Source organism: Myotis davidii, unplaced genomic scaffold (assembly GCF_000327345.1).
Source record: "Myotis davidii unplaced genomic scaffold, ASM32734v1 scaffold79, whole genome shotgun sequence".
Taxonomy (NCBI): Eukaryota; Metazoa; Chordata; class Mammalia; order Chiroptera; family Vespertilionidae; genus Myotis; species Myotis davidii.
The window spans coordinates 3,273,583-3,296,086 of NW_006294339.1; the positions used below are offsets into that span (position 1 = coordinate 3,273,583).

At 53.2% G+C, this 22,504-nt stretch overlaps 2 protein-coding genes across 2 annotated transcripts in view; one reads left to right on the plus strand and one right to left on the minus strand.

Moving 5' to 3' along the window:
• Positions 1-15,004, plus strand: part of LEXM (lymphocyte expansion molecule) — a 20,505-nt gene extending 5,501 nt beyond the window's left edge. Inside the window, 6 exon segments of the mRNA XM_006768395.2 lie at positions 4,384-4,521; positions 4,670-4,813; positions 6,397-6,558; positions 7,560-7,685; positions 9,616-9,749; positions 14,326-15,004. Of these exon segments, the coding sequence (XP_006768458.1) occupies positions 4,384-4,521; positions 4,670-4,813; positions 6,397-6,558; positions 7,560-7,685; positions 9,616-9,749; positions 14,326-14,398 (777 nt within the window). The 3' untranslated portion in view covers positions 14,399-15,004.
• Positions 15,005-16,778: 1,774 nt separating this feature from the next.
• Positions 16,779-22,504, minus strand: part of DHCR24 (24-dehydrocholesterol reductase) — a 24,771-nt gene continuing 19,045 nt past the window's right edge. Inside the window, exons 7-9 of the mRNA XM_015566992.1 lie at positions 19,948-20,145; positions 19,381-19,559; positions 16,779-18,472 (exon numbers count right to left, since the gene is read on the minus strand). Of these exons, the coding sequence (XP_015422478.1) occupies positions 18,319-18,472; positions 19,381-19,559; positions 19,948-20,145 (531 nt within the window). The 3' untranslated portion in view covers positions 16,779-18,318. The remainder of the gene's footprint in view (positions 18,473-19,380; positions 19,560-19,947; positions 20,146-22,504) is intronic.

Here is a 22,504-nt window from a genome sequence, read left to right on the forward strand (position 1 = left end):
TTGCCAGAAATGCCCGTCTTCCTTTAGCCCTTCACCTAAGAAACTCCTACTCATCCCTCAGCGCTCAGCTCCAAGGTCTGACCTGAGCCCCCCTTGGGTGACATCTCCCTTTCCTAAGCATCCCTATTGTGATTGTGTGTTTAGTCTCCCACTCTCCCCACTGGACTCAGCCCCTGAGGGTGGACCACATCTACCTAGCTGCTGCAGATTCCCAGGTCCTAGCGGTTCCTGGCACATAGTAGGCACACAAGAAGTATCTGTGGACTCTGTGCATGCCTGCCTCCTAAGTACCAGGTGCTCCAAAACATTCTCATTTTTTACATTCACCCCTAATGAGGCCCTGCAGGCTCAGAGAGGGCAAGCAACTTGCCTCCGGCTGCACACCCGCAAGCCAGGAATGTCCAACCCTACACCCAGGCCCTTTCCCCCACACCTCATCACTGGGAGGCCTTCTTTGAGGCCTGGAAATTACTCCTTGCCTTGTTCAGGAGACACGTACCTGCATCTTCAGGTTCAGATGCTGTAACTGCAACGTAGAGAGGGGTTGCCTGCAGGCATTTAAAAATGAGTCACTAGCTTCAAACCTAAAGTAGTAATAGCTGACACTTAACACAGCACTTACCCAGGCCTGGCACGGTTCTAAGCACTTCAGTGTAGTAATTAATTTAACCTTCACAACAACCCTATGAAGTAGTCACTCTCATCATCTCTACTTTCTAGATGAGAAAACGAGTTCAGAGGGTTTCAGTAACCGCCCAAGGCCGCAGAGCTACTAAGTGACAGAAGCAGGATTTGAATTCAGGTGTCCATGCGTAACCACTGCGCTGTGCCCATAGGCATGGCTCACTTGGATTTTGTCCCTCGAGTCACTGTGGAGGACAGGGTCTAATGTCAGGGCCCAGCCCAGCTGACCGCAGTGGAGTTGGGGAACACGTCCGACACTGTGTTTCCTTCCTGTGTTCCCAAGCCCAAGCTCCAGGGCAGCAGTTCTCAACCTGTGGGTCGCGACCCCTTTGACGGTTGACCGACCCGTTTTCACAGGGGTTGCCTAAGACCATCCTGCATATCAGATATTTACATTATGATTCATAACAGTAGCAACATTACAGTTATGAAGTAGCAACGAAAATAATTTTATGGTTGGGTCACACCATTAGGAACTGTATTTAAAGGGCCAGAAGGCTGAGAACCACTGCTCTAGGGCATCTGTGAGTGTTGGCTAAACAGAGTGACAATGCCCCGGTGTGTCCCTCCCTCCCAGCAGTCTCCTCCCCTCTGGTCCTGTATCTGCTCCCGCAGTCACCTAGGCCAGGCCCTGCAGGATTTCTCCGAGTTGCTCTCCTAGGCTCCGCCTTGGACAATAAGTTCAAGGAGGTGTCACTGGCCTGGTGGGTGAAGGCAGCGGGGAGCTCACATCCAAGGCCTGCTTTCCTCCGTCATCGCCTCGCTGTGAGCCCTGGGCTGGGAACCTGATGGCCTCCCCTTGTCTCTGGTCCCCACTCTTGTCTCCCCACCACTGCAGGTCTATAAACACCACCTGCCAAAGCTGAGGGGCCTGCTTTGGGGTCCCATGACTCCACCTCCTCCCCCAGAGGATGGGGCTGTTGAACCCTGCAAAGGCCATGTCTTCCCCTCTGGTTTCTGAGCCCCGTCCCCCACTGGCACTGGGTGCTGCCACCACCCTTCCCTCTGCATTCTCCCCGCTCTTGGCTTTGGGGACATTGGGCTCTGCAGCCCTGAAGTTCCTCCACCAGCCTCCCTCCATGGCTCCTCTTCCCCAGCCCTCCCCTCTTTGGGGTGATCTCTTCCCCTCAGCCAGGCTCCATGCAGATGGCTCCAGATCCCCACCCCAGGCTCCCTCAGGCACCTCAAACTCTGCACCCACCTACCATCCCCATCACATGTCAACTTCTCCCCCAGGCCTGCTCTTCCAGGGAACGGTTCCACCCAGCTGCCAGAGCTGGGACCCAGACCCCTGTCCTCTATAGTCATGGGGCCTGTGCTCTCATCTCCTGTCCTCCTCGTCCTATCCTCACTGCCTCTGCCCTGGCCCAGACCACTGCCCCACCCCACCCAGGGGCAGCCTCTGATGGATTCCCTGGTCCCCCACATTGCCAGCACCTTCCTACGCACCCTCACTCCTCAGAATCAGGTCTTAATGAGCCTCAGGCCCCACTGAGGATTGGTTGCCTCCTGCACGTGCTCTGACCAGGGCCAGGGATGGAGCCTACAACTGAGGTGCATGTCCTAGACCAGACTGGAACCCGGGACGCTTCAGTCCCAGGCCTGTGCTCTATCCACTGAGCCAAACCGGCCAAGGCTAAAAAAGTCTTACACGTGCCAATTCCTCATTCCCACCCACCCCCTCTGGACCTGAAAGCCCGAGGAAGGGTGGGGCGCTGCCATGGAGTGCTGCTCAGGGCTGCAGAGGCCTCGGGGGCCTCATCCTTTTCCAACTGTTGGCCGCCTTCAAGGACCCAGTGCGATGTGGCGCTCACTGCCCTCCCGCCCGGTGCCTACATGGTGCCTGGCAAACAGGAGAGCAGTGGTTCTCAACCTTCTGGCCCTTTAGATACAGCTCCTCATGTTGTGACCCAACCATAAAATTATTTTCGCTGCTACTTCATAACTGTAATGTTGCTACTGTTATGAATTGTCATGTAAATATCTGATATGCAGGATGGTCTTAGGCGACCCCTGTGAAAGGGTCGTTGGACCGCCAAGGGGGTCGCGACCCACAGGTTGAGAACCGCTGCAGTAGAGCCTCAGAAACCCTTGCACTGCCTCTTTCTGGGGGTGGGACCTGGGACACAGGCTTGCCTCTCTGAGACGCGGGTTCCCCATCTGTAATTGCGGACAGCACTGATTTGACCTCAGGGGTTGCCTCCAGGACCACGATCTTAGCCTTGTGCAACACCTACCACATGGTGCAGGACCCAGCTTCCTACCTTGGGGCTTTCCTCCTGAACACACCGGGAACCCAGGCCCTGGAAGCGAGCAGCGTTCAGTCGTGTTCCTCCGAGGGCAAACAGCTCAGATGCCTGCAGAGGCCTGCCTCCCCCAGCAGAGCTCCTGTCCTCTCCTCCCGCCAGGTTGCCTGGTTCTGGCCACTTCCCCAGGGCTTAGGGACTAGAGGTGGGAAGGGCTGAGCCATCATGGAGCAGTGGTGACCCCTGGTGGCTAAAAGATGCAGAACAGCAACGAACATCCCTTTGGGTCTCTGATCAAGGACCCATCCACCCACCCGACGACGACACTGCTGGGTGGCTCTTCTCATTCCATCTACAAAGAACATATTTATTTCAAAATATACATATATTTTTATTGATTTTAGTGAGAAAGGAAGGGAGGGGGGAGAGAGAAACAGCGATGAGAGGGAAACATCAACATCGATTAGCTGCCTCCTGCACCCCTGCTGGATGGAGCCCGCAACCCAGGCACAGGCCCTGACAGGGAGTCAAACCCATGACCTCTTGGTACATGGGTCAACACTCAACCACTGAGCCTCACCGGCCGGCCGAAAAACTATTTCTGACCTTGGCAGTCAAGGTCCCAAATGGTCATTCCAGCCTTCCAGCCATAAGTCTCAGCCTCTCTTACCTCCTCTCACCCCCTCCACGACAGCCACCCCACCCTGACCTGACTTACCATGCGTCCGTGCTCAGTATGTGCTGGGCACCATGCCGGACGCTTTATGGACGTTTAAACATTTTATCCTCATGACCCTGGAAGAAAGTATTACTATTCCCACGTTACAAAGGGAGCTCAGCACGATTGAGTGGTCTGCCCAACGTCACTCAGCTAGGAAGCAGCAGAGGCAAGATTTGAACCCAGGACTCCAGATCCATCCAGGTCATGGTACGGTATGAAACTCGTGCATGCAAATGCAGGGCTGTGACATGGATGTAATAGATGGAATTTCTGAGACCACCTAAGCAAGCGACTGTCTGGGCTGACGGGGGAAGGAAGGCTTCCTTTCTGAGAGAGGACAGTTGAGTTGGCTCTGCAGGATTAGAATAACTTTCCGAGGCAGAGAAGGCAGGAAGGGCATTCCGGGTGGCAGTCACAGCACAAGTCAGCACGGGGAAGGAGGGTGGCAGAATGGCATGTGTTTGGGGACCAGCAAAGACCCACGTAGGCTGAAGTGGGGCTGTCAGAAAGGAGCAGCGGAAGATACGCTGAGAGGCAGCAGGGCCCTGGCGAAGAGTCTGAATGTGGAACCGAAGGTCTGACCGGCGATGGAGGCTCCTAGGTCAACAGTGCTGTGTGTTGGGGGGCGGCTGGTCCCTGAAAACCTGCTCCCCTCTTGGAGGCATTGCTTCCTCAGGTGCGCTTAGCACAGAGTGGGACTGATGGCCTTCCTGTCTCCCCCTTTCCCCACAGAACTACTATCCAGGCCCTGGAAATTATGGAGAGAAGGGCAACCCATACACAAGGCTGGAGAAAAAGGCCTGGGACCGGTCTCACTCCGAGGGCCTCATGTGCCGGATGACCAACAAGCCGCAGCCCTTGGGTCATGAGGTAGCCCCTGCCCCTGGCCGAGCCTGGCCGCCTGCCTGCGTAGTCCTGGGAGCAGACTTCCAGAGCAGACAGGGCCCTGAGACCCCCTGGAGGTAAGGGGCCTGCGACGGCAGCCCTCCAAGAGACGGGCATCTGTGCTCTGTTCCAGGGCAGCGGCCTGGCACCATGCACCTACTCCTTCAAAAGTGGCATAGAGGCATACGTGGCACGCGCCATGGGCACCCGCGGCCCCTACGACACTTTCTCCGGCGACCGAAGCAAGCCCCAACCTTACGGACATTTCTCTGTGCAGGTGTGTACCTTGCAGGGGTTGGATTTCCCCAGCAGGATAACAGGCCTCACTGCCCCCCGCCCCTCCCCGGAACACCACCGTGTGCTGGGCACCATGTCCCCCCCCACATCCTGTCACTTCACCCTCCAGCAGGGCGAGAGAGGGCTCCCTGTGCTAGATGAGGAAACCGAGGCTGGCCACCCGTAAGGTGCTGAGCTGGGATCTGAACCCCCACACGTCTCTCTGACGTTACCGCCAGTCCTCTCGCCTCTGCACTGGCAGGAGTTACGGAGGCAGTGCAGATGGCCGCAGTGCCGCCTGGATGGGAGACGGGCCACAAAGCCTGCAGGGACTGCCACAGCTCAGGTCTGGGTCCTGCTGTTCTAGACACACTTACTTTCCGGGCATCACAGACCCAGCTAAGCTGGCTGGGTAGTGGCACGCTGTTAACTGGGCAGAGAACTGGAGGGCTGGGAAGGGAAACTGAGGTATAATTTTAGCTCGAGCCTGGCCAGTGTGGCTAGGGGTTGAGTGTCGACCCATGAACCAGGATCCTGGTCAGGGTTCAATTTCTGGTCAAGGTTCGATTCATGGTTAGGGTGGCTTGATCCCCAGTAGGGGGCATGCAGGAGGAAGCTGACCAATGATTCTCTCTTATCATTGATGTTTCTCTCTCTCTCTTCCTCTCTGAAATCCATAAAAATACATTAAAAAAAAAAGAATTTTAGCTTGAGCCTCCCTTTCCTGGACCCATCAAGTCCCTGTTGTGAGATCCATCGCTCCCTGTGCTTTGCTTTCTTCATGCTCATAGCTACTGGACTTCAGTGTTTGTGTAATGATCTATTTTTTGTCTCCACTATGCATTCGCTCCATGTGGACGTTTAGGCCAGGTCATGGTCTGGGTGCAGGGCAAACCTGCCCCTTTGGCGGTTACATGCTAATGGAAATGGAAACATAGTCATGAGTGAAAAACAAGATAGAGTGTTAGCAGGTGGTGAGGGCTGTGTAAAGGGCACCGGGGTGCTAGGAAGAGGCTGGGTGGGGAAATGTTGAATGCTTTTGGGTCAGTTGGTAAATGGCCACTGAACTGAGCCACCGATGCCAGCAGTCCTGCGCTGAGCGTCTGGCCCCTGGTGGTCACTGCGTGTCATAGCAACTGGTCGTTCTGCAGTTCGGTTGATTTGCACATTAGCCTTTTATTATATAGGATGAGCCTGCATTGACACATCATGGCCCGAAGTCCACAGCTGACATTAGCTTCCTAGTGGCGTACATTCTGTGTGTTGGGACAGATGTATAATGATATGTACCCACCAGTACAGTATCATACAGACTAGTTCTCTGCCCCAAAGTCCTCAGTGTTCCCCCATTAGACTCAGTAAATGTTCATGAAACAAGTGAAGGAAAGAAGGAATGGATATCCTCAAAGTGGGCCTGTGGGTGAGGGTGCTAGAGAATGTCCAACTGACCCGCCCCAGCTGGGGCTGCCTTCACCTGCCTCGGGGTGGCCGCTTGCTTGTCTCCGATTGCTGGGGAGGGTCCAGAAAGGGACCCTTGATTTCCCTGGCTTAGCAGATAACCTTTCCCTCCTCTCTGTTTCTTAGAAAAAAAAGCCCAGTGAGCTGATGAATGTCAAGAGCTTCATGGAAGACCTTAACTCTGCTTGCAATAAGAAGCGTGGGGTGTTTTCGAAACTTTCCCGCAACCCAACCACCCCTTCCGAGAGGATTTACTGGAGCACCCTCAGCCAGTGTCCCCGAAAACTAGTCAGTGTCTCCTTACTCTCTTGGAAAGCACTCCTGAGGGCCAGGGTACAGTGCGGGCGATTTCAGGGGCTCAGGGGGAGAGCTCAGCCTCCTGTCAGACCCATCTGGTTCCCAGTCCTGGTCTTGCACTTCCCAGTCACGCTGGGTGAGCCCCTCTCGCTCTCTGAGCCTTGCTTTGCACCTGGATCTAACCAGGAGCATACCAGGTGGCTGTGAGCACTAAATGAGGTTAAGGACTGGAGCCCATAGGTGGAGCCTGGTCCGAGAAAGTGCCCGGCCAGCATGGATCTGCACCCTACTTCCCCTCCCCTGGAGAGAAAACACGAGTTTGGGGAGGAGGGACACCGGGCAGGGCAGGGTGTGAACAAGGGCTCTACCCAAACAGGACTGCATGCCTGTTCCCGCTGAGGGAGTCTTGGGCTCCCCTCTGCAGGGTGGCAGACTGTCATCTGAGTAGGTCCCCAACTTTAGCTGGGCCCCCCTCCCCAGCAGGGTCTGGGGAAGGGAAAAGGGTGCCGACATTTCCCAAATGCCTGCTCTGGGCCTGGCACCTTCCAGCATCTCCACCCATGGAGGGAGTTCCCTTTGCATTTCCCAAAAGGAAACTGAGCCCCAGAGATAGGGAGGGCTTGCCCAGGCTCCCCCAGCGAGGGTAAGAGGGAGCCGGGCGGACCCAACTCATCGAGCTCCCAAGTCTGGAGGCTTCTGCTCCCAGGCTGGGTCTGCCATCTCTCTGCACCCTCCCAGGCCTGGAGGACCCTGGGAACCTGGAAAGAGGTGTCAGGCTAGAGGGTGGGGGTGGGTATGGGTGGCATGGATTTATGAGGGCACCATAGGGCCCTTCACCCCTGGGAGGTGGGTGCCTGGTGAGTTGGGAGGTGGCTGGCCTCCTACTGTCCTTGGCTCAAGGCCCAGGGCTATCGGGCGCCTGCACCTGCCCTGGCCCCAGGCTGACCACTGCTAGACCTCCCCAGCTTTCCGCCTTTATCCCTTACCCCTAGGCCACGTCTGGGCCGGGCATGTGGCTTCCTCCAGAGAAGGAATGCAAACGGGGCACCCAGCCACCGTTCCTGCTGTCCTCCAAGCGGACCAGCGGGAGGAGCACCCAGATGCTTCTGGGGAGCTGGGTGAGTGTCTGCGGGGGTGATGAGCAGCCCAAGCCCCCTGGCCCTGGGAATGGATGCTCTGAGTGAGCCCTATCCCCCACCTTTTCTCCCCCAGGGACTAACCACTCCCACTATCATATTTCTCTAAGACATCAGTTTTCAAACTTGAGCTGCATTAGCATCCCCGTAGAGGGCTTGTTAAAACACAGATTGCTGGGCCCCACACCAGAGCACCCGATTCAGAGCCTGGGGCGGGGCCTGGGAATTTCCACTTCTAACAAGTTCCCAGGACTGCACTTGGAGAACCACTGCGCTAAGGGACACCACCCAGAACTGTCTCATTCTCTTCTTTTTTCAGGGGAGCGCGCCCTCCCTTCTCTTTTGTATTTGTCTTGAGGCCTCAGAGGCAACTGGTGGAATTGGCCCATTTCTCTTCCCTGGCTGAGCAAGGACTCCAGTGTCCCCCCTTTTTCCATCTTCCCCCTCTCCAAAGGCAGCCAACCCCACATGTGTGAGGTAATCTTCCCCTGTCCTGACTTACTGTAGCACAGGTTAGTTGTGCCTGGTTTTGAACAGCTGTATTTTTTTAAAAAAAAATGTATTTTTATTGATTTCAGAGAGGCGAGAGAGAGAGAGAGAGAGAGAGAGAGAGAGAGAGAGAGAGAGAGAGAGAAACATCAATGATGAGAATCATTGAATGTCTGCCTTCTGCATGCCCCCTACTTGGGATCGAGCCCGCAACCAGGGCATGTGTCCTGACCGGAATCAAACCATGATCTCCTGGTTCATATGTCGATGTTCAACCACTGAGTCATGCCGGCGGGCTGAACAGCTGTATACTTTTAAGGCCTCTCCTGGTCTCCCTGGGAACATCTGCTTGTAACTCACTTGTCTTCTCATTATGCTCCCATTGCCTCATCCCCACCCCACACCTGAGCTCCAGTCCCGAGGACAGCAGCATGCCAGCCACCCCACCTCTCCACCTCCTCCTTCCTTTTCTCACCGCCAGCCTGCATCTCCTACAGGGAGGGGGGTCTTCCCTCGGACACCCCAAATAAGATGTTTAGAAAAGAGCCAAATGACCATGCTGCTACCACAGGGCAGGCGGGCAGAAGTGGGAGGGCTGAAGGGGGGCCCGGGTTCCAGAGGCTGAGCTTGCCCGCACATCTGGCTGGGAGCCTGCTCCCCCAGGAGACAGGCCTTTCTCTTGTTGGCAGCAAGTTCAGCTTCACATTGGACGAGGGTGTGGTTCCCAGCATCTCCCAGCTCACCCTTGGTGCCGCTTCTCCGTGGGTGGCGGGTCCCTGTCTGGAGTTTGCTCTGCCCTCACTAGTCGCCCTGGGCAGGTTGACCTCCTCTCTGAACCTCTGTCTCTTGTATGTACGGCCGACCCAGGTTTCTGGGTGGGGTGGCATCTTTATTTCCTAGGGCTGCCATACAAAGTACCACAAACTACTAGATGGGTTAAAACAGCAGGAACTGACCCGCTCACAGGTCTAGAGGCCGGAGGCCTGAAATCCAGGTGTCAGCAGGGCTGTGCTCCCTCTGAAACCTGCTGGGGGAATCCTCCCTCTGCCTCGCCTTGGTGGCCAGCAATCCTGGGGCTTCCTTGGCTTGTGGATGTATCGCCCCAATCTCTGTGTCGTATGGCCGTCTTCTCCCTATCCCTACCCCCGCTCCGTCTCCTCTTCGGTACGGACACCTATCACGTTGGGTTAAGAGCCCACCCTACTCCAGGGCAACGTCATCTTAACTAATTGCATCTGCAACTATAGGATTTCCACATGAGGTCGCACTCTGAGGGGTTGGGGTTAAGGCTTCCACATATTTTGGGGACACACGTCATCCCATCATAAAGACAGTAGGGAGGAGCCTGGAGAGGGAGGAGCCTGGGATCACATCTCCAGGCCAGGCATCTACCTGCTCACAGCCTGCCTCCCTCCCTGTGCAGAACCCCGTAGGTGTGGGCTACTACCTCAACACCTGGCTGATGGAGAGCAAGGACCAGCGGCAGCGATATCGGTCCCTGTTCATGGGCGGAGCCAAGCGCTATCCCTCGAACCCGGCCCGGGACAAGTTCTTGCAGTGAGTGCCCCTGGAGCTCCAGCAGAGCTCACTCTAGGGCGGGCAGGGCCCTCCCCCAACTTGTGCTCAAGGGAACACAGCTGCTGCCCCAGAGCCTGCCAAATAGCTGTGGCCGTGGAGAGAGTTCAGACCCTGGCTCTGCCGATCACTGGCTGTGTGAGGTGGGGCAAGTTGCTTAACCTCTCTGAGCCTCGTTTTCCTTAACTGTCAAATGAGCAGAGGACTGCGGAGACCCAGATGAGAGGCTGTGGTAAGGAACAGGAACTCATCGGCACTAACTCCTGCCCCTGCGACCCACAAAGTCCAGGCTGCACCCCATGGAATCTCTGTTTCCTGGTGTTCATAGTGGGGTTGGTAAAACGCATTTCAGGATGCTGTTGTGAAACCAAAAGAAAAAACAAAGGGCTTGAAAACCAGAGCAGCTGTGAAATGGCTTGCAAGTGTTAGCGGCCGGCTGGCTGCCGCATTTTATTGACCTAAGAGGCCATTGGTTACAGTATGTTCTTAGTCTCAGGAATGTGAAAATATGAAGCATGCACTTTAGTTTGTTCTGTTGTTGGGAATCCCAGGGAGGGTATGAGGGCCAGGATTTCTCAGGGAAACCCAGCTTTTAATTGTTTATTTGTATCAAGGTCGTCCTGTGGCTTCCTTGTTTTGGTGGCTTCCTTAGAAATAGGAACGGGAGGTAACATTTTTGATAGATTGCATTCCAGAAAAATAATTATATTTCTTACCCGCGCAACTGATTGATGCTTTGATTGAATATAAACTTTTAGGTTGGAAATAATTTTCCCTTGGGATTTTGAAGACTTTGAGTTTCAAGTGTGGTTGTTGAGAATTCCGGTGCCATTCCGGTTTTCTGCCCTTTGTATGCAGCCTACATCTTCCCCTCTGGACCCTTTTAGGGTCTTTTCTTTGTCCCTCGTGTTCTGAAATTTCATGGCCATGGGTCTTCGTGTGAGTCTGTTTTCATTTATTGCTTTGGGTACTTCGTGGGTTCTTTCCTTCAGAAAACTCAGGACCTTCTATTTTTGTCTTTGACGATTTACTCCTTTGTCTCCTCTTTCAGATGAATGGTTTGACGCTTCCATTTTCTTTTTCCCCTTTATTTGCCTTATCTACCTTTTCTGTCCTACTTTCTGGTAAATTTTCTTTGTCCTCATCTTTCTTCCTTACTATTACCTTTTTATGTGTTGTCATCTTTTTTCATTCCTAAGAGCTCTTGTGTATGTGTGTGTGTTTTTTAATCCTCACCTGAGGATATTTTTTCCATTGATTTTTAGGGAAGGAGGGTGAGAGTGAAAGAGAGACAGACAAACATTGATGTGATTGGGAAAGGGACCCGCGGACATGCGGTAAGCTGGACTGCCACTCTAACCATTGAGCAACACCAGCCAGGGCCTCTTGTGTGTTCATGACACAGGACCCTGCTCTGTGTCATACATGCAGCATGTCTGTTTATCTCAGGATAATGAGTTTTCCGTAGGTTTCTTTTTACTCTGCATTGTCTCCACTTCCTCCAAGTATTTTTTCTTTCACTCGATTTGTAAAAATAAATAAATAAATAAATAGATAAATAAATAAATAATAAAGCAGGAGCACAGAATTAACAAAAACAAATGGGGACTGGATGACTGGAGGTGTTCTCACTGGGTCCCTCACAGCTCCTCCGTGTTGTGCGGTTGTGCATCCCTGCCTTGGCTCCAGGGCGGCGATCACAGTCCAGTGTGCGCAGCTGTGGGTGAGAGCGTGCAGACAGCCTCGGGCTGTGGAGCTGCTGAGGAAAGGCAAGGGTGAAGGCAGTGCTACCTTCCCATTTGTATCTGAGTGAGTGAGGCTCGGAGGGGTGGGGTGACGGGAAAGGCCAGGGTCCTGCAGCCAAGCAGAGGTCGGGCAGGGACGAGGAGCCAGCTCTGACTCCGACCTGTGCTTCAGCCTCTCTCCTCCTGGGCCCATTTCGGGGAGGCTGTGGGTTGGCAGGACACAACATGTCTTTGAACAATTGCTGTCTTCAGTCAGGCAAGGGAGGGCATGTGTGGGAGAGTGGCGAAGTCACCTTCTGGAATGCGTAGTTACAGCTAATCTTTGTCACCCCTCACTCCCAGCCTCACCTCCTCCTTCCTGCCAAACCGCGCCTAGCTGGGCAGCTGGGATTTAACCCCTGCCTGGGAAAGGCGGCCTTCTGTTTGTCGCTCCTTAGAACTGTGCTTATACATTTGGCTGACTGACCCTATGGAACAGGTTTTCCACCCGCTCACCTTTCTGGCTCGCCCAGGCAGGTCTTTTTATTCCATCTGGTCACCGGTGTCTGTGTGGACATGGGCTCTCTGTGCTCCAGCCAGGACTTGCTTTGTACTACCGGGCTACCCCCTTGCTCTTCAGCCTTTGGCCACGCTGTGATCTGTTCTTGGAATAGCCTTCTCCTAGTTTCTGGAAAACTCCTATTCATCCCCCACAACGGTGCCTAAACATGAGGCTTCCAAGATTTTTCCATTCTCAGCCTCTTGTGAGTTCCCTGGTTGGAGCACTTTCCCCATTATATTGTAACTAGAGGCCCGATGTACGAAATGTGTGCAAGGGGCTCCGCCCTTGCAGCCCCAACTTCGTCAGGAAGGTCGTCCGGAGAGTCATTTGGCTGTTTGGTCTAATTAGCATATTACCTCTTTATTATATAGGATATTTGTTCATATGCTTGTGGTCCCTACTGAACAGAACTTCTCTATTGTCTGGCTCCAGCATCTAGCCGGCATGTATAGGAGGAGCTCAGTGGATATGTGTCAGAGGACGAGTCAGGGCACTCATTGATGAAATGGCCCAGCGTCTGGGTAGTTCCATGAAAGAAACACCTGGGAACTCCCATTTAATTCGGGAGAAATTCATTTTTCCGTAATTTTTTTTTTTACCTGATGTCTTATGAATTTTTTTCAAACATACAGTAAAATTGAAATGATTTTACAATGTACCCCTATACCTGCCACTTAGATTATATCATTAATGTTTTATTCTTCTTGCTTTATGACATATACCTATTCATCTATTAATCTACTAATCATTCATCCATTGTCATTCTTCTATTACTCCTCTTATAATTTGATAAATTTCAAAGTAAATGGCAGACATCAGTATGCTTCCTACTAAGTACTTCAAAATGCATACTGCCTTTTTAGCATTTTAAACTAAAGCCATGTTCCTTGTCCAGAAATCTGAGGTTGAAGTAATATATATCCATTCTTTGTAATAATAATTATAATTGGAATATATTTATAATGTACAGTGATTTTCTTTCCCTTTTTAAAAATATTTTTATTGATTTCAGAGAGGAAAGAAGAGGGAGAGAGAGATATAGAAACATCAATAGTGAGAAAAAAATCATTGATTGGCTGCCTCCTGCACACTCCTACTAGGGATCGAGCCTGCAACTGGGCATGTGCCTTGACCAGGAATTGAACCATGACCTCTTGGTTCATAGGTTGACACTCAACCACTGGGCTGTATAAAGACTTTGTATGTCTTTACTGAACATAGTAACTTTAAAAGGTAGGTATTACGTGCAGTGTTTTTCAGTTGAGACAAATGCATTTGGAGAAAGTGTTTTCCTAAAGTCGCTGCTAGTCAGTGGTATTCGTGCATCTGGTCTCCAAAAATTAGTTGAGCACTTAATATCTGCCGGGCAAACCCTGCCTCCTAGAACATTGCAAAAGAGAACCAGGTAGTGGCTCGGCCCCACAGTGGCTCCCAGCTTCCTGGGGAAGGCACTCAGCCCCCTTTCTACAGTTACAGGGCAGCGTGAGAAGCAGGATGGGGGCAGACGGAACCCAAGACCTCTCTTCATTAAGAACACTTTCCCCGACTTTCTGGAGGATGAGAGCAGGAAGCTAAGGCAGAGACAGGGGAGGCTAAGGCAAAGCCAGCCTTCACCATAACCGTCTTCATGTCCTCGTCCCACCTGCCCTCACCTGATCACTTCCTTTTACCTCCTGGGCCTGTGCCTGCTGCTACGGTGGAAGTTAGTCAGGACATGGGGACTCTTAGGAAGTTCAGCACAGAGTTCCTGCTTCCTGCAATCCCCACGACGCATTTATTATTGAACACAGAAGTCTGGTGATTACCATGGAGACAGCATGGCGCCAGGGAAAGGCAGGCCTTGGCTCCAAGGCGAGGCCATCATTTTGCCCACTCTTCCTTTCCTTCCTTTCTTCCTCCTTTCCCTCCCTTCCCTCCTTCCTTCTTTCTCACCTATCTTCCTTCCTGTATTTTTGGCGGGGGTAGACACTTGAGCGTGTTTCTGGGCTGATGGGTTGGGCTAAATGATCTTTCAGGTGCTAGGATTCTGTATTTGAAGTTCTGACAAAGCAACTTGGGGGCTCTGAGGAGCTGAAATGGATGCGAAGTAGAGGGATCTCCTCCTTAGAAATAGGCTGCTTTGATAGAAAAGCTCCGGGGGTCAATTTTGGCCCCTCACCCCATGTAGGCTCTCGGTACTGGTTCACCCCTGTGGGCACCCTCCCGGGATGGGGGGCCCACTCCCTTCCATGGGACCAGTTCCATTTTCTTTTCCCCCTCTTTCTTTTTAAAGGGAAAGGATCACACCTTTTACTAAGGGGAAGTGCTTTACCACTGTGGATTATAATTCGGATCCTACTCCTTGAAGCCACATGTGAAGGACAGCCTGCGGTGACCAGAGGGCCCAAAGGACTGAAGACAAATCTGGGGATCGGAGGGTGGAAGTGGGGATGGAGGGGTCTTGGAGAGAGGACACTTGGGGATGCCGGGGAGAGGGGTGTTTTGTGGTAGTGGGATCACTTCTGTCGGAGACAACTCCCTGGGTCACAATGTCTGCTGGGACATCTGGAGCCAGGCATCTTTTGATATGAGAGCTCAGTTATCCTGAGAATTCAAACTGGCCAGTGACATGGACATGGGAGCCAGACAGCGGATGGACCGAAGGGGTGGCATACGGTGGGCACTTTTGGGACCCCTTCTATTCTAAAGCCGAAGTGTTCGACTCCCTGTTCATTAAATTCCAAGAGGTGGCCGAGTGTGGCGTGTGTCCTAAGGCAGCTCTACGTCCCCAGCAGGAGAACTCTGTCTCCATCCATTTTGTAGGCGAGGAAATAGTCTTCACAGGGTTCACTTGCCAAAATTTGTTAGATCACAACCTGGTGACCAAGCCAGGACTGTAGCCCAGAGCTCCTGACAACCAGGTCTGGTGCCTTAAAAAAGATACTCCCCCTCCCCCTGCCCTAGGCGGGCTGGCTCAGTGGTTGGAGCGTCAGCCAGGAATTGAGCTTGCAACTGGTGCACATGCCCTTGACCGGAATTGAACCCACAACCCTTTAGTCCATGGGCCGAGGGAGGTAACCAATTGATGTGTCTCTTACATTGATGTTTCTCTCTGTCTCTCCCACTCCCTTCCACACTCTCTAAAAATCAGTGGGAAATATCCTTAGGTAAGGACAAATAAAAAAAAGATAAAAAAGAGACAGAACCCACGGATACGGACAACAGTATGGTGATTGCAGGGAGGGAGAGGAAGGTGAGGTGAAAGAGGGTACGGGGGGACAAATGGTGATGGAAAAACAAAACAAAAATAAAGGAAAAAGAAAATCTTGAGGAAACTATTCTCATGCTTAGAATGATTCAGAATTAGTCTATTTTTAAAGATACCCCTCCCCCATCTGGTCACCCATTGCCTCACCTGGACCCTCCCCTGCTCCTCCCCTCCCCGCTGCAGTCTGCTCTCCACCTGGTGGATGGGAGGTCCTTTCACACCCACACCAGTTCACACTGTGACAAGGACAGAAAGTCACCCATGAGTCCACTGCCCTGATGAACATGGCACGTCCCTCATGTTCTGCCAGTCCTTGCTCAGGGGCACGCAGGTCCAGAGGGAAACGGGCCTGGTGAGTGGCAGAGCCTGCACTTGAGCCAGGTCTGACTCCACATTGGGGTCCCCAGAGCAAGAACCAACAAAGGCGACTTTCCAGGTCACACTTTTATTTTTACAGAAGCGGCGGCCACATGGCCGCAGGGACATAAGTGTTCTGGACAGTCGTAGGCACCGCGCCTGCCGTGCGAGAGCCTGCCAGGGAGACTCATGCCTCTCTCCTCCGGCCCCGCGACCAGGGAGGGAAAAATATCACACACACACCCCCTCCCTTTTAGCAACACCCCATTAAATGATACATCTGCCCAGCCGAAGAAACTGGCTGTAAGTGATTTTACAGGAAACCTTCATGCAGCCACGAAACTCATAGCCCTGGTGGGAGGGGCCTGTCCTTTTACTTTCTACACACTGGCCCCCAGTGCGAAGTTCAGCGCCATCTGGAACCAGCACACGGACGGACAGTGACGGGACTGGCTACGAGAAAGCTGGTAGCTCACCATGCTTGGAAGACTGCCCTTTCCAGGCAACACGTTATTGGAGTAAAACATTAACATGAGGCTGGTGCAATCCCAAGACCTTCCCTGCCCAGCCCCAGTTCCGGGTGAGGTCTGTGGACAGGATTTGGTTTGTGGGACTAAAAACAAGAGGCTGCTGGCATCTCTGGCCACATTCCCAGTGGCGTGTGGATGGAGGTCTCACTGGTGAAATGATGGGCGAGCCTTAGCTGCTGGGTTAATCTGCCCAGGTTAACCATTCCTCTACAGCAAGTAGGATCATCAGTTGAACCTGGCGCACACGGGCCCGCTGAGAGCTAATGCCAGAATTCACGTGCTTGGCATACAAGCTAGAGAACGGGGTTTTTATATTTCCCCTATGCCCCCTCCCAGAGGCCAAAGGGGAAGGGAGTTCCTTTGTCTTCTGAGTGCCATGCGTGCACCCAGCACTCACAGGACCACACTCAGGTACTTTGCAGTGTGCCAAGCCCTGGGGGGCGGGTGTGTGTGCGTATGTGAGCATCTGTCAGTCAAAGCGTGAGTCTGAGGACTCTGGCAACCTACAGTGACAAGACCAACACTTCCTGCAAGCCTCTCTGAAAATGAGATGAGAGCCAGCCTTGGGCTGAAGGAAGGACCGTAAATGACAGACCACCCCCAAGGGTCCACTTGTTCATTTATTTTTCCTCTGACTTTCCACACAAATGAGGCTTTCTATGGGTTTTGCAACCACGGGGTCTGAGAGAGCCATGCACCTCTATAGCAGCATGGCCCCCAGGGAACGAGGACAAACTGTAGTTCAGAGGAACAAAGGACTTGCCCACAGCTGCACAGCACACTGACCATACACCAGGGGCTGAAACCCAGGCCTCCCGACTCTGCTGCAGCGTGCGTTCAGCTCTCTCAGATGCCACTGCCTGGCATGGCTCACTCAACTCCAGCTTCGCTCACAGGGCACAATTCCTCCTCAGATTCTGGGTCTTTAGCTGAGGCTGGGCAGGTCTTAAGATGGAGTTGCATAAACAACCAAGTTTTAGTCAGTGGGGTAGGACCTAGGGAGGGTCCCTTCCCTCTGGAACGGAAACGGAGCTAACTTTTCTCTGAGCTTAGAATTTGTAAGGCACTGAAATTAACTACAGCTGGGGGTGGGGGGAGAAAGAAACCAAGGGGATGAGTGGTTGGAGAAATCAAGTTGATATTCTATTCCTTCAGCCCCACAGTGAGGATCCACATGGGACCTAACAATGGCGGGCTCCACTTTCCTGCGAGTGTGGTCCACCCCACCCCCGACACCAGAGTAACGCAGACGCACCCCCAAAACTAAGCAGGTGCTGGGGATAAGAGGCATGGGGGCTGGGAAGCAAAGAATGAGCCCAGACCCTCTGGATCCAATTCAGAGCAGAAGCCACTCGTTCCACCTGTGCCGGAATCCCAGGCCTTGGCCGGGGTAGGATTCACCCTGAAATGTCTTCCCCAGGGACATGGTCCACTAGGAGTAGACTCGGTGATGGCCGGGGGCATGCAAGCCTGAGCATGAAGGAGGGAGGGGCAGGATCACCAAGGAGGCAGAGAAAACTTTGGGATCAGACCTGGCTTTGGCACAGCACTTCTTGGGCCTGCCTGCCCATCTGTTGCCCTCCTGAGACCCCAGGGATGGAGAGGAACCTTCCTTCTCCTGTGAGGAGCAATTCTAGCTGACGGAAGCAATAGCGGTGCAACTCCAGGGCAACCTTACATCATTCCAGCCACGCCTGTGCCCAGGTGACCCAACATGGAGCTCTCGGGACTCAACCACTGAACCCGGAGCACTTCAGCCAGATGTGATGCTGAATGGGAAGCAATGACAGCTGCCACAGCCTGTAGGCAGATACTGTTACCCTCTGTCAATGGATGAAGAGCCAGGATCAGAGGGGCTGAGTGACTCCCTCAGAGTCACACAGCGAATGAGTGGCTGAACGGGAACTGGACGCAGGTTTACCTGACTCCATATCCCAAGTCCTTCCCACTCCACTGGGCGGCCCCTGGAAGCTGGGAGCGGTCGGTCGGGGCTCTCTGCGTGGGATTTCTGGAGGGGTTTGCTTCTGGAAGTGTGGATCTGGGAGAGCAGCCAAGTTTGAGTGAAGGGAAGATGCCTGCTGGCCCCGGGGGCAGGGCCCACACACGTGTCTCTCTGCGGGCAGGCTCCGGCTCAGTGCCTGGCGGCCTTGCAGATCTTGTCGTACACCTCAGGGAAGGCGTCCTGGCAATTGAGCTGCTCCCGCAGCTTGTGGTACAGGGAGCCGTCAAACATCTCCCAGAACTCCTCGCGGTTCATGTAGCAGTCGGCGTACAGCATCTGGAACCTGCAGAACAGAGATGAGGGTGAGGACGGGGAGGCGATGGCAGTGGGGCAGGGAGGGGAAGCGGATGAGGGAACCCCAACCGCTGTTCTGTGGTGCGCACTTTGCAGGCAGGAAGCGCTTTTGGATTTCCCTTGTTGAATCCCCTCATGACCGAGCAGTGCAGGGTGGTGCGGGAATTCTAATCCCCATTTTGCAGATGGGAAATCGAGGCTCAGGGTGTTAAGGGGCTTGGCAGTGGAGGCAGAATGAGGAGCAGAACTCGGGCTGCGGGCTTCCCCGTGCTCGGTGCACCACACGGGCTCCCTGGGCCGCTGATAACTGCGCATATTGAAGTGTACCACTTGCTAAGTCTGACTTATGTATACAAACTAGAAACCATCACCTCGGTCAAGATAATGACCGCCCCCCCACCAAGGGGTCATTGCTGTCTACCATCCAGGGATCTGGAATTTTATATAAATGGAAACATCGGCACTCCTTTTTCCTGGCTTCTTTCAGTTACTCTGAGGTCTGTCCGTGTTGTGTAGGTCAGGAGCTTGTTCCAGGCCGTTTTCTGAGCACTGCTCTGATCCAGGCCTCTGTGTAGCTTTCAGTCACGCATTCCTCCCTCCTTAGCTTAGCTTTGGTTTTCTAACCTGGAGTGGCAGCCCCTGAACATATGGGAAACCCCCATCATCTGCACCAGGGCGAGGAGCAGATGCAGAGAGAAGAGGGGCAGGAGCCCGGCACCCCCACCTCACCTTTCACAAGGTACTTCCTGAAGCACTGCCGCTTCAGTGAGTGACAGTCCTGCAGCGACCAGCTGGTCCTGCTCCAGAGCTGGCCGCCTGGGCCCTTCCCCCACGCCCCTGCAGCAGTCCCCTGGGGCAGGCGGCCAAAGGGACTGTGCCACGCTCTGAGCCACTCACCCATGCACGCTGCGGACAAACTTCTCCAACTGCCTCATGCAGGACCTGGCTTCAAAGTGCTTCACACGTGGCTCCCCGTAAGCTCCAATGTCCACGTAGAGCTCGGTCTCATCTCCCTTGGGGTGCACCAGGCCAGGCTGGCTGGGCAGGATGAACGGGCACAGCCAGATGGGGTAGACCTGGGTGGGCCAGGGAGGAGGGTATTGGTGCTCTCTCTCCAACAGGTTGACACGCTCATAGCTGGCCCACACCACCCCGACCTAAATGGAGGCCCTGCAGCACTGTCCAGGGGCCCCTCCTCTGGCTGCTCACAGCTTCATCCCAACCCCCAAGACTGGGCTGGGAGCACCCAACTCCACCACACTCGAGGGCACAATGTGAGCAGCTCATGGCATGCTCGTTACTGGGCCCTACTACTTCTCTCCCATCAGGACCATGGCTGAGCAGGTCCATTTTGCAGTTGGGGACACTGAAGCCCAGAGGGCGGGCATGGGCAGTCCCACGGTTCAGGGAGACCATGGGTTCCTCGGGATGGCTCTTGGCCTGTCCTGCCCTGCCTCAGCTCACGTGGATGTCGTTGTGGAAGGTGTGTAGGGCCTGCATCATGCACTTCATGGGCACCAGCATGTCCTGCACTACGTGGTGCTGCTCGTACAGCTTGCGTAGGGTCTCGCCCTGGGTCAGCTTCAGGAGGGAGATCTTGGGAGGCACCATCCATCCAAAGAGGTAGCGGAAGATGGGGTTGTTGCCGAAGGGAATGATGTCCTGAAAGACAGAGTTTGAAGATGGAGAGAAGGAACCAACCGGGGCCAGGAGCCAGGTCTTCGTTCAGTGCTCAACATATATGACAGGGTCTGCCCCTCCTATTTGGAGGGGCATAGTGGAACCCAGGATTTACCCAGTTGGATTAGGGTTTGATTCTCAGCTCTGGCATTGACCAGCTGGGATGACCTTGGGATGTCACTTAACTTCTCTGAACTCAGTTTCCTTATCTGTAAAATGGGACTTATAAGAATAGTGACATACCAAATGCAAGGCACTCAGCCCAGTGCCTGGAACAAAATAAGGTAAGGCAGCTATGACTGCTTTCCTAGTTGCTGAGGTCAGAGGCTGGCACAGAGCAAACGTCCATGAGCGTTTGAGAGAAAAATGCTGTTGAGTGTGAAGAGGAATCTTCAGAGAGCTTAAGCCATTTCTTTTCTTTTAAAATATTTATTGAGAGAGAAACATCAGTTTGTTGTTCTACTTATTTATGCATTCATCGGTTGCTTCTTTTATGTGCCCTGACCAGAGATCTAACCTGCAACTTTGGTGTATGGGATGACACTCTAACCAACTGAACCTCCCGGCCAGGGCCTTAAGCCACTTTTCTAAGGTCACACATCCAAGACAGCTCTCACTGCGGCGGGCAAGGTCTGGCTCAGGTTCAGTAATGAGCCCACGGGTTTACAGAATCTCCTGGGAGTCTCCTGGGACAAATCTGTCCCACCCTCTGGTTTTGTAAATAAAGTTTTATTGGAACACAACCATGCCCATTTATTTACACACTGTCTATGGCTCCTTTAAGGCTGTAAGGGCAGAGTTGCTCCTAGAGAGACCTCATGGTCCATAAAGCCTAAACTCCTACCTTGCCCTTTACAGAGAATGTTTGCTGACCTCTGCTCTACTGTATGGATGTGGCCTCATTTATTTAATCAGTTCTGTACTGACGGGCATGTAGGTCATTTCCTGAGCATTCCAATGAGTGTCCTTGTGTACATGTGCCCTTGCCCATTTACACGTCTGTTTACCTGCAAGATAAATTCCTAGAAGTGGAAAATTCTGCTTCAGACAGTGTATGCAATTTTAATGGGTTCTATTTTAAGAGCCTGCACCATTTTATACTCTCCCCGACAATGTAGGAGATGCAGTTTCCCACACCCTGGCCAGCATGCGTGTTATCAAACTTTGGCATCTCTCATTCGTAGAGGCAGAAAATGTGAGACTCCTGTAGTCTTGTTTCACCTGCCTTTAGTTCCAAGTGAGACTGCGTCACCTTTTTTATGTTTAAAAACCATTTATATCTTCCCCCCTAAAAATAGTCCACTGTTAGCCAAAAGTTATCAGCTGGAACCAATCCTTTTCCAAAGTCTCAACCTCGCAAAGTTCAAGTTTAAACACTGTGCCTGGCCCTTCTTTCCTGCCTCTGTCTAGCCCCTGATCCGTCCTTCTACCTCGTATGACCCCAGGTCCCATGGCCCTGGCTTCACTCCTGGTCCTGTGCCACCAGCACACCACGGTCAGTCACTGCAGGGACCCTCACCACAGTCTCTTCCCTCCTGGGCCTCAGCCTCCCAGCTGCCCTGGGCTTTTAGCTGTGTCCAGCCTCTACTGGCCTCCTTGCTCTGCTGGGCTGCAGGCCCCACCACAGGTACGGGTCCAGTGGGCCCAGCCTAACCCAGGTTCCCAACCCCAGGGGCAGCCCCTGTGACAATGGCCTTCAAGAAACATGAACAACCTATCTACCTGTCCTTACTTCCCTGTATCAGCCAACCACCTACACTGCTGAACACGAGAACAGCAAAGGGAGGGAAGGACAGGGCCCAGGGCCCCTTTGCTTTCAGTCCTTCCTTCCTCACCAGTCGCTAAGGTGAGATGTTAGCAGAATGTGAATGTTATCAAGAAGGGAAATAAGATTTAAATGTTTAACTTTTATTTATTGAAAATAACATGAAATAGCAAATCCTATATAATAAAAGGCTAATATGCAAATCAACCAAATGGCGAAACGACTGGGGCACTATGACACACACTGACCACCAGGGGGCCGATGCTCAATGCAGGAGCTGCCCCCTGGCGGTCGTCCCCAGGCCAGCAAAGCCAGGTGCCAGCAGGCCCCTCCCCTTCCTGATCGCCCCACAGGTCACCCCACAGATCAGCCCTGATCATGGGCCCAGGCCTAGGGACCCTACCCATGCATGATTTCGTGCATCAAGCCTCTAGTGTTTCTATAAAATTACATCTTTTACGTTTTCTCTCAGAGGAAACAAATGCACAGCTTAGCCTCTTTTTTTGAAAGAACTTTTTGTCCCGCGTTCTTGCTGGTCAGATACCAGGTGCCAAGAAGCAAGTGATCCCACAAGAA